The 12,206-nt window shown below is 26.5% G+C and overlaps 1 protein-coding gene across 2 annotated transcripts; it reads left to right on the forward strand.

Annotated features, from left to right (window-relative positions):
* The first annotated feature begins 3,922 nt into the window (after positions 1 to 3,922).
* On the forward strand, positions 3,923 to 10,077 carry LOC135929572 (exosome complex component RRP45-like). 2 transcript variants are annotated; one of them, XM_065466220.1, is made up of 9 exons: positions 3,923 to 4,059; positions 4,100 to 4,194; positions 4,237 to 4,356; positions 4,403 to 4,594; positions 7,396 to 7,726; positions 8,083 to 8,245; positions 8,620 to 8,928; positions 9,567 to 9,648; positions 9,942 to 10,077. In XM_065466220.1, exons 1-9 carry the CDS (start codon positions 4,006 to 4,008, stop codon positions 10,006 to 10,008), a joined length of 1,413 nt encoding a protein of 470 aa, XP_065322292.1. In that variant the 5' UTR covers positions 3,923 to 4,005; the 3' UTR covers positions 10,009 to 10,077. The 2 variants fall into 2 exon arrangements, with proteins under 2 accessions (XP_065322292.1, XP_065322293.1); XM_065466221.1 differs by lacking the exon at positions 3,923 to 4,059 and having other exon boundaries at positions 4,403 to 4,446; positions 4,497 to 4,594.
* Positions 10,078 to 12,206: the final 2,129 nt, after the last annotated feature.

Raw genomic sequence — 12,206 nt, forward strand, 5'->3', positions numbered from 1 at the left:
TTCAGTTAGATAAAATATTCATCAGAGATAAAAGGGCATATTGTGCGGCCCGACAAAATGGATAGCCTTAAAAATACGTAGGATGCTTAAAATAATATATATTTATTTAAATTATAAAAAAATATTCGATTTTTTGGAATAGATATAAAATCATATATAAAATTATTTATAATAAAAATAATGTACTATGTATATTTTTTTTTGCGTTATACAAAATAATCAGCAGGGATAATAGAGCAATGGTGGAAAAAATTTCCAAGCATCCAAGATCTTAATAATTTAAAAAATTTTCTCAAGCCCACCTCAATCCCTAATAATTTAAAAAACCAAGCCAATATTAATTTTGAGAAATATTTTTTAAACCCAATCCAACCCATAATAATTTTGAAACCAAGCTCAGAGATATTAAATTTATAATTAATGAAGTTAAAATCTCTGATTTACCAATTTGTCTACAGGTAAAATATATTTCTTCATAAAAATATTATCATACGACTAACATTTAACATTAAAAAATCCCAATATAGATTCAAGTCTACAATATTTGGAAAAAATTTTCAAGCATCCTAAATAATTTAAAAAGAATTTCTCAAGCCCACCTCAAACCCTAATAATTTTGAAAACCAAGCCAATATTAATTTTGAGAAATATTTTTTAAACCCAGTCCAACCCATAATAATTTTGAAAAAAATTTCCCAAGCTTAGAGATATTAAATTTATAATTAATGAATGAGAAATTTTTGATTTACCAATTAATCTATGAGTTAACTCCTAGTTATATATGCAAAAAAACATGTGAATTGGTAATAAGGGAAACTGAGAAAGCCTGGACATGACAATATGTTTTAATATGACCTCCTACAGTTAATTTTGAAAAAAATTTCCCAAACCTAGAGATATCAAATTTATAATTAATGAATGAGAAATCTCTGATTTACCAATTAATCTATGAGTTAACTCCTAGTTATATATACAAAAAAAACATGTGAATTGGTAATAAGGGAAACTGAGAAAGCCTGGACAAAGCACTTATTAGATAATCATGATAAAATAAAGTCTGCCCTAATATTATTATAAGAAATAAAAAATATTACCTCGTGTTATTGGAAATAACTTCAAAAATGTTTTTTTTACATCTTAAACTAATTGGTAAATCAGATATTTCCTCTTCAGGTGATGATAAATCAATTAAAAATTTAACCATCTCCGAGATGGGAAAAAATTTTCAAAATTATATTGGATACGACTGGGCTTGGAACCTCAAAATTTATTAGCTTACACCTGAAATGGGAATATCTTTTACAAATTATTAAGGGTTGAGCTTAAACTTTTTTATAATTACATGCTTCCTAATATTGTGAGTTTGGACCTGGCATGAGATCTATCGTAAAAAAATGAATAAATATCTCATTCCCCATCAATGTTGATGGGCTTTTTATAATAATTTATAATATTTAGTAAATAATGTATTACTTTGACAATTAGTTTTAATATGGCCTCCTACAGTTGCATAAATTTTGAAAAAAATTTCCCAACTCTAGAGATATTAAATTTATAATTAATGAATGATAAATCTCTGATTTACCAATTAATCTATGAATATTTAGTAAATAATGTATTACTTTGATAATTGTTTTTAATATGGCCTCCTACAGTTGCATAGAAAACTTAAGTTATAGGATCCTCTGTTTGTATAAAATGAATAAATAAAATCAACAAATAAAAAAAATAAAAATAAGTACCGATGACATGACGTCACGATGACGTAGTGAGGACATCGGAAATTATAATATAGATAATTTTATAAGCCTAATTAAATAAATATAATCATTATTACTTGAAAACTAAAAAATTTAATATTAATTAGCAGAGTTCAAAATGACTACTCAACTGTATATTTATTTTTAAATTTTATTATCATAGCTATTCCTAAAAATATTTCAAGGTCCAAATTAGTGTTGTTAAACGGCTAAGTCGAGTCGACTTAGCCTAAAATGTAGTCAAGTTTTAACTCGCAAAACTCATTTCAATTTGAGCGGCTCAATGAGCCGCATGAGTCGGCTCGATGAGTCGGCTTTAAGTAAACAACTTTAATGAGTATAATATATAGAGGGACTCTGAAGCCGACTCATCGAGCCGACTCATGCTGCTCATTGAGCCGCTCAATTTGAAATGAGTTTCGCGACACAGACTTGAGTTCAGAGTCGTAAAAACTCGACTATTTAACAACACTAGTCCAAATAAGTATAATAAAAAGTAAGTAGACATATAGTTTATATTCCTCTATTTTATACAGTTGATTATATAATATTAGATAAAATGCCACTTTTAGAGACGTATTTGACAGTTATAATATATTACAGCTAATATTATAATGAATTTTAATAATAAATGCTTTTGATAATAAATATTGTAACAATATGCTTTCAAGTATTTAACGCCATCTATTTTGTTATAAATAATATTAAAAATTAAACATTTTATTATTCATCCTACAATAGATCTAATAAATTTGATATCTTTTCTTTTCTTTTTTACGTTAGGAAAGCTTTTTTTCACTTGAAAAAAATCAGTTTTAAGTTTAATTTTTAATACAAGCATATTTTTGATATTTTTACAAACTACTTATTTTTTAAGATATAATACACCAACTAGAGGTGGTGCGACAATATATAAAATCTTAATTGTTTCATCATATCATTCTGGTCCTTATTTTATTGTTACAAAATGTTTCATTTCTAATATGACATCCTTGCCGTGTAAATAACTCAAGGCATCAATATATGCAGAATTATTTCTTCCAAAGATTTTTAATGTTTTTATTTTATCAATGTATCCAACATAATGAATTCTGATACTAGTTCACATCGTGAGTGTCATGGCTATTATTGCAAATTAACCAGCATCTATTATTTGTGTTGCTATGTAATTTAAGATTATTACTACAACGTCTGAGAGCATGTGATTCCATATTTTCAGCGTCTACATGACAGTATATACACTGGATGCAAACCCCCCTCAAAAATATATATCTACCCCCCTAAAAATACCAAAATGTTATCCATAGATAATTTAAAAATGTAATGGAAAATTTTCTAGATTATTATAGCCTACCCCCCAAAATGCCTACCTCACCCCTACCACCTACCCCCTACCCCTTTATAGATATTAGGATGCAAACTGTTCCTACCCCCCCCCCCCCCCGCTCATGTAGACACTGCATATTTTAGATAAACAATAATGGTCAACTGTGGAGTGGTTTATATATTATATATCATTTAAAATGGATGATAATCTTTTAGAAATTTAATATCTCACAATAATTTTATCGATTACTTATCTAGCTACCATCATGTCATCTAAAGGGAATAACCACTTAATAGTTTTATGATTTGGATTGGTCGTTTATACTCTCTTCTTCAAGAATTGTTGATTTGGTTTAGGCCTATAAATTTTTCCTTATTAGTCCATTCTATAAACTTGTAAAATGGTAACAGAGACTTATATTAGTTTGATAACCTTTTGTCAATGTGAGTTGCTAAGAATTATATTATTGCATTATGTGGTTTTTAAAAACTATAATCAATTGAGGCATATGTATGAATTAATTAATCCTATTTATCACTTGTAATTCTTTAGACGCAAATTTTTTTTATATTTCTTAACGTAGTAAAAATAATATTAATATTTTCATAATTTCAAAAATTTTATTAATTTTTTAACGAAATTAGTTTCTTATAACATAAAGATTAATTAAGTTTATTTAAAAATATTTTAGGAAAAATTTCAAGGGAAGCAATACTTCCCTTGCTCCTATGTAACCTTCATCACTGATATAATTTTTAATATAATCTAGACTTTTAAACAACTATCATCTGCTGCCAATGACATATAGTAATTGTCTGCTGCCCATGAAGTATTACAACCATTTAAAATAAAAAAAAATGGTTTGCTTTTAATTTAAACATATGTTTTTGAAACATTAAGGTACCGGTTTAATTTATTATGGTCGTTAATTCCCAAAGAATATTTATTCAGGAATTAATTGATATTGATAAGGTATTTAATATTTTCCATTATTATTTATTTTATTATTAAGAGACTTGATGGTAGAACAAAAGATGAATATAGACATATAAATATAAATTTTGGGGCAGAAAGGGGTTCTTGTCAAGTTACATTTGGAAATACCAGGTTTATTGAATGTTTATATTCATTTTTGAATAATAAAATTAGAGTTTTGTCATCGATATCATGCCACATTACAACACCTGCTATGGCCTCAACTAGTGAGGGTAAATTAAAGATAGAAGTTATTTCTCCTTTCACTAATAATGCACTTGAATATGATAAAAGGTTTTATTAATTTTTACTTATATATTTATTTTGTTTTTGTTTATAGGAATAGTGTTGAAGTTAGAAGAGTGTTGGAAAAAGTTTTTAAAAGTAACAATACACTTAATTTAGAATCCTTGTGTTTAATAGCTGAAGAAAAGGTTTGGCAGATTCAGCTTAATGTACATCTTTTGAATGATGATGGAAATATTATAGATTGTGCGTACTTAGCCTCATATATAGCTTTTCATCATTTTAGGTTATTTCTTATAAAATATTTAACATAATCAATCATTTTAATTGTATTACTATGATATTTTTTAGGGTAATATATTTAAAATAATTATAGGGGTTTACTATTATTAATTTTTTTACCCTTTTATTTATGAAAAGTTTTTTGTAATTATAATTAGAGCTGTGACAATCTATAAATTTTTTCACAAATTCTATATTTTATGATATTAATAAAAAACAATGACTATTGTTTATCATCATTATGAATGTAATAAAAATATTAATAAAATATTAATATTTTTTATTAAAAAATAACTGAGTGATTAGTTTTTTTAAATATTTTCTAAAAGTTTACAATATTATTTAAAATATTTGCAATGTTTATGGGCCAATAAAGTGTTGTTACATAGCTTTATTTGGCTGATATTTAAAAATAGCTAAAGCAGGATTTTAAACAAAATATTATTATCTATCTGTATAAAAAAAGATCTCCGTTTTATGCCAATTTCCAGGTTTACTCTAGTAGGCAAGTTTTCCCTCTGATTTTTCTTTTCCATTTTGATGATCCAGAGCATCAATATATGTAAGATTCATGTTTCTCATATCCACTGCTATCACATTTATCCATGTCATCTTGGGCCTTCCTCTAGGTCTTGATCCTCCTACTTCCATCAAAGTGCATCTCTTTAACCAATCATCTTTGTCATACATTCCACATGCCCAAAACATCTAAGTCTATTTCATTGCATTACCACTCCAATCATTTCTCTACCCAATCTTGCTCGCAATACCTTGCTAGTTTTTTTCTCTCTCTCAGAGATACCCCACACTAGTGATCTACATCGGGCCTAATTTTTCAAGCCCGGCCCAACCCAAAATTTTTTTAAAAAAGTTTTGACAACCTGGCCTGAACTTGAAATTTTTTTTAAAATGTTTTGCCGGCCTGACCCGAAACCGAAATTTTTTTTAAAAAAATTTACCAGTCTGGCTCGGACCGAATTTATTTAAATATAGAAATTAATTTTTATAATTACTCAAAATAAAAGACATATGTTATATGTCGTTTAGTTTCAATAAATAAAATCAAATATTTTTATTTGACATAAAAAATTCAATATAAAATTGAAAAATTTAGATATATTTAAAAAAAATTCCAAAGTCCGACTGGATCCGGCCCAAGTTTTTTTAAAAAATATTAGGCCCAGCTTGGCCCTAACCTGATTATTTTAAATAGAATTAGGCCCGGGCCAGGTGTGGGCCGGGCCTAACTTTGCAGATCTCTACCCCACACATCCATCTAATCATCCTCATCTTTGTTCATTCTAATTTTCATGGGTCACTTTCATTGCCCATGTTTAAGCCCTTTGCTTCCATAATCTGACATATACCAATTTTATCACTAAATTCTTCCTCACTGCTTGCCATTAATACAAGATCTGCATATAATAGCTCCCAGGGAAGTCCTTTATGCATTTTTCTATCCACCACATCCATTACTAAGATAAATAATAATGGAAAATAAGCTGATTTTACTTTTGGTTAAATTTTGAATCTTTTATAAAAATTGGCTAAAATGGGCCATTAACAACGTTACTCATTAGATATTTTAAAATCCTTTTATTGTTGCAGTTAATATGACAAAAAATAGTTTTCAAAACGATTTTTTTAAAATATTACACCAAATAAATTATATTTTCACTCTTTTCATTAATTTATTATAAAATTATTTAAAAATTTATATATTATATTATATGCAATCATAAAACAACCCAATACAATAAAAGTATGTATCAGTTTGTTTAAAAATATTGGCTCGATTCAATATTTTTTGAAAACGCGAAATATTGGTGCCGATTTGTCCAATATTTAATAGCAACACAGCCCTAACTATAATATGTGTGGTTATTAATAACGATATTTTTTTTATAGCTATGTTTAAGAATTATGAAATTATTATATTTGTATATAAAATATAATGGCCATATTATAATAGTTATATCACGTAGAATTAGAGATCCAAACTGAACCAGTATTAACTGTTATTATTTACAGAACCTGATCCATTAAAAATAGCATATTTGAACCCTTAAAAATTTTGTCACCTGAATCTGAAGCAAACCTCTAAAGAGGTCTCTCAACCAGGTTGAAACTTATTATATCTTAACTCTTTTAAAGATTAATAATCGATTATGATTGATGGTATCATTATATATTTTTATATATTGCTATTTGTCCCTGCCAACTACTCATATTGGCCTATAAAAGTGTTTTCAACCATTAATTTTTCACCCCTTTATAAAGAGAATATTGAAAATGTTATAATTGTACATCAATATATATTTTGGGGGGAATAGCTATGAAATTTTAAGTGCCTTCTCTTTACATAATTCTAAAAAAAAATTAAATAGTTTAAACCAGGTTTTAGAACTTCAAACTAAACCGATTTTATTATTTCTTATGAACCGAACCCAAAAACAGAAAGCCGCGAGAAGGTGAAATAGTTTATAAAGTTGTGAAATTTAAAAAAAAAGTAAGTAACATTAATTTATATTTTTTAAATTATAATAAGAATTATACAGTTATATTAATCAAAATATGAAGTATTTAAATTAAAATAAGAAGTATTTAAATTAAAATAAGAAGTATTTAAATTAAAATAAGAAGTTAAAAATAATTTGGTAGGAATTTCAAATTTTGAAGTTTTTTTCAAATGTATTTAGGTCATAGCCTTAGCAAAAAATAAAAATCCGATACAAATATAGACCCATACTATTATGCACTTATATTACCAATTTTGTAATATTTAATTTTTTTTTTAATTATAAGATTACCTCAAAGCTCTTTAAGTGGTACAGATTTGATCATTTACCCTTCAGACGAAAGACAACCCATCCCGTTGTCTTTCAATCATTCCCCTCATTTAATATCCTGGCTAATATTTCCTTCCCACAACCCGCGCAATCCTGGCTCCTTCGTGATAGACGGGACGGCAATAGAGAGAAGTAATTGCACCGCTCAACTCACCTTAGCCGTAAACTTGTACAAAGAGCTTTGCTATTTCAAAGTTCAAAATATTAACCCGGACGGGAACGTTGATGGTAATAGCAGTGGTAGCAGCAATAGGATGCACTGCGGGTATCGTATAGATAAACATATGGTATATTATTTTATCCTCATACTATATATTTACCTGTTAGCTCTAATAAGATCTGAAAAGGGAAAAATGTGTAAAATATATTTAATTTTTTTTTGAAAATATTATCTTAAGAAAATTATAATGTGATATAACCTTACCTCCTTTTATCATGGCAGGTTAAAATATATGATTGATTTTTTTCTTAGACTTTCGGGAACTTTTTAATCTATTTTTATAAGCTCATATCTAAACTAATCTGATTTTGTCCTTTCTGCATTTTAGATATTTTTAAACTAATAGATCTAATACTATTGATTATTTCACCTGAATACTTGCCAAAAACAGTATTAAACTTTTAAAAAAAAATATCCCACTAGATAACTCAATACTCACTAAAGGCTTACGAAAAGGCAAAATGGTTTGAAGACATGGTTACATCCGCTCTACAAAAAGAGAATACTCTTAGAGATGATTGGCATGGTAGTTCGGAAGAATCGGAGTTAATGAAACGTTGGGTTGAAAGAAACTTTTCAGTCGATAGTAAAATATAGTGAAACAAAATTGCTCCATTTAAGCCGTAGCTCGATATTTTAGCCAAAAAAAATTGTTTATGCTTCGAGATTTCCTATGTCTAAATCTAAGTGTTATCTCTGTGAAAAATCTTCAGACTTGCCTAATATTTTTCTAGATAAAATACTGAATTAACCATTGTTAATAATCGGCTCAAATAGAACCATTTTGCATCATTAGTAAAATTGTATGTGAAACCTTTTCCAATTTTTAAAAAAAAATATAATTATTATTTAACGTGTAATTTAATTATAGGTAGATCGATATAAGGTCCCATCGATAATCTATAAATTTTATCATTTTTATTACATAAATTCTAACTTTTTAACACACAAATGAAACAGTCAACAAATCAACTTTAGAAAATAGCTTCAACAATTCGTGCAACCTAGACCCGTCTCTCAATAACGTTAAAAATGAAGAAAAAGTAAAATCAATCGGTAAACCAATAAAATCTAAATATATCAACGCTTGGTTCAGTGACATTCCCGATTTAAAATGTTTGGAAGAGAAGGACGAAAAGAAGCGAAATAAATTAGATCGATCTAATAGGGGCAAAGAAACCAATAAGAAAAGTGTTAGCGATAAAGGAAATACTGAGCCCGATGAAGCCAATGATATCGTTTTGATAAAAGGATTGAATTTCAGGATAGGTTTCTAAAATTATAAAATAATTCATAATTTTTTGGTACAAAGTAAAGGTCTATAAAGTCCGGTTTGCTTCAGCTCGATAAAAAAATTTGCACAAGTTGTGCGGCCCAGCCCGTATCAGGCTCGGCCCTTTATATTTTTTTAAAAAATTGGCCTGGCCCATTATAATTTTTTTTTGCAAAGTTTTTTTCCTCAAAATTTTATATTCATATATGATCATTAGGTGTTGTTTTCAAAAGGCTTGGCCAGTTTGCCATGTGGGTTTTCTTCTATGATTTTTTTTTGGAGGTCCTTAGGTCCACATTTTTGTAAACTTTTGGCTATGTTAGATTTTGATAAAAAAAATAATTTTGGTTATTTATTTTTTTTTAAATATAAAAATGTTTTATTTTTCTAAAAATTTGTATATATAGGTATTATTTAAAATAAAAGAAAAAAGAAAACTTTTACTCGATTTTTCTTTCAAATTCTTGTTATTAGTGATATATTGTATAGTGGCAGGGAGGGAGAGTAGTAGGGGGATTGTTGAGGGATAATTATTTACATTCATATTTGATCATATTATTTTTTCTCAGAAAAAATGTAATTATTACATTTTTTTCTTTGGTCTTATTTTAATATATATTTTTTTTCCACCTAGGTCAAATCGACGAGAGTGAAAATAGCGAAGAAGAGGCAATCATGATGGAGTTGGGTGATTCTGAGTTAGAAGAAAAATACAAGTATTTACCGATAATCGATTTTTTTTAACGTTTGCAAATGTGTTTTAAATATAATTTATTGATTAAACTAATTGGCCCCTCTAGTAACGTGACTTTAATTTTTTTTAATTATTCGAATAATAGCTCATATATGAAATAATTTAAACGTAATATCTTATTTTTTCCCCCTTACCATTCTCAATCGATAATTATTATAACTATGAGACATATTTTTGGATTTTAGTTTGATATGTTAACAATAAATATTATCTTATAATCTTATTTCATGCCTTTTTAAATATAATATATAAAAGGCCAAAAAGTTCCCACAAAAATAATATTAAAAAGAAAGCTCGAAAGAAAAAGGATGAAGATGAATGATGCACGCTATATACTGTATATTAAATAATAATATGTTTCATTCACAATAAATTTTGCATATAAAAATTATTATTTGTAAATTATAATGATGTTGAATTTTGAAAATAATTGTAGAAATATGAAAAATAATAATTAGAGAGGTAATTTAAATGAGAAAACTAAATAATATTTTTTTAAATAATCCGAAAAAGGGGGGCTCATGCGAAATTTTGACTTAATATATTCTCTTATCCTTGACTTTAATTTGACTGACAAAGTAACTATAACAAAGTGGTTTGCGCAATTCTTACCTGCTGTCCTACTATAGTCCTCTCTTACAATAGCATTCAGATTTTCAGTTACATTAATTAAAAATATTTTTATAATATTTTTTTGTAAACTTAGAATCATTTTATATATGGTAGTGTGGCTAAATGGCTTGTTTTAGACGACCACGACTCTGGTTTTTGGTCTAAAAAAGCCAGACACAACCCAACTAAATAGGTCAATCTCGTCTGCCAAATCTATAGACTAAGTGTCAAACCAAAACTAGTTTAATATAATATAATATTTTAACTCAATATAATATTTTATTGTATATTTTTTACATTAATCATCTAAAGAATAATTATTTTAATATTTAATACAAATAAATATAAGAGGCTGTATAATATTTATATTATATATTATAAAAAGTATAAGGAGAAAGTAAGGTAGGGGGAGGGGGGGGGGTAGGAGCATGAAGAAAGAAATAAATATTAAATTAAAATACTGTATAAAGTTAAGAGATTATTGATTTAAATTTTTTTTTTTTAAATAAAACAAAATAAGAATCATTTTGTAAAAAGAAATTAAACAGGTTATTTATTGCTCTTTCAAGAATATGATATTCTTTAAAATCTATAGAAGTAAAAAAATAAATACTATGGTAACAGAGATAAAAGAAAAATTAAATTCATATATGCCCTTAAAAATTTATTCCTTAAACTAGGCCCTGCCACTGACACCAAGATTGCCAAATCTCCACCCATTAGCGGGAAACTCCCGAAATTTATTAGTTTACATGCAGTGATCTCCCTCATTTTGAAATTTATCCTTGATTAAAATTTTAATTTTTAAATAAAAATTTTGAGATATAATATTTAATTATTTTTATATTTTTTTTTTCAAAAAATATGCTAAATTCTTCAATTTTCTTCCTGTTTTATCTAATAAATAACATAATAACTGTTTATGTTATTAAATTTTAGGATTTTAAACATTTTACCTTGACTGAACTTCTTAATCATATCATTATATTCATTTAAATACATAACACAATTATAAATTATATCGGATTTATTTATATAAGATATAGGCAATTCATTATCATTATAAATAACAACTCCAGTTATTTAAAACATAACATTGCATAACCCATCAATATTTTCAAATTATGAAGAAAAAATTATTAATTCTTATTTAAACAAATATCAAAGTACACCTATGATATGGAATGGTATGAGTTCTTAACTAATTATAAAAGCTGTTTAAATATTTTGAAAAAAATATTTGAAAAGAATTTGAATATGCATATTATATAATATTTTTTTTTAAAACAACAATCTTTGTTAACAATTTTTTATCAAATAAAACTTGATATTAAATATTAATTTACATATAAATCTATTTTTATTTAATATTAATATATTTGCTAGCTAATAATAACTCAAACATAATTTTCAAATTTAATAAATATATATCCAAAGGGGGCGTTAAATACATAAATATTAAAATATACTAGGAAACTCGAATGATTATTGGTTTGATTAGCGCTTTTTTAATATTTTGGTGTAAATATATATAAAAAATAAAAAAAGATAAGTTTCTTTGACATATTAAAATAGGTGGAGTCAAAAATTGTTGACATTTCAAAATCACGTGTAAAACGTCATAAAAAATATCTTTAAAATAATGTGATTTGACTGATTGCTAACGAAAAACTTACCGAGGACTAAATACTGCATTCATAGTAATATCCATCTAGAAATCTTTACTTTTGCTCTATATCACTGTAATTACTTGTAAACAATCTAAAGAAATATTTTTAAAATTTGTTGGACGGATAATCAGACCATATGATAAATACTACATTGCTGGCGTCATCCAATTTTTGTTTTATATGCATATAAATGAACATTTTTTATGGGATATTACTAGCACCTTTGATCATTCAAATA

This window comes from Gordionus sp. m RMFG-2023, chromosome 5 (genome assembly GCF_954871325.1).
Source record: "Gordionus sp. m RMFG-2023 chromosome 5, tfGorSpeb1-WG-v2, whole genome shotgun sequence".
NCBI classification, from domain to species: Eukaryota; Metazoa; Nematomorpha; class Gordioida; order Chordodea; family Parachordodidae; genus Gordionus; species Gordionus sp. m RMFG-2023.

Excerpts from the sequence above, each read along its gene's own strand:
- LOC135929572 (XM_065466220.1), top strand. The coding sequence starts at position 4,006 with ATGGTCGTTAATTCCCAAAGAATATTTATTCAGGAATTAATTGATATT. Across the intron at positions 8,246-8,619 it reads AAGAAACTTTTCAGTCGATA|TCAACAAATCAACTTTAGAA; the intron begins GTAAAATATAGT and ends CAAATGAAACAG. Across the intron at positions 9,649-9,941 it reads GAGTTAGAAGAAAAATACAA|GCCAAAAAGTTCCCACAAAA; the intron begins GTATTTACCGAT and ends AATATATAAAAG.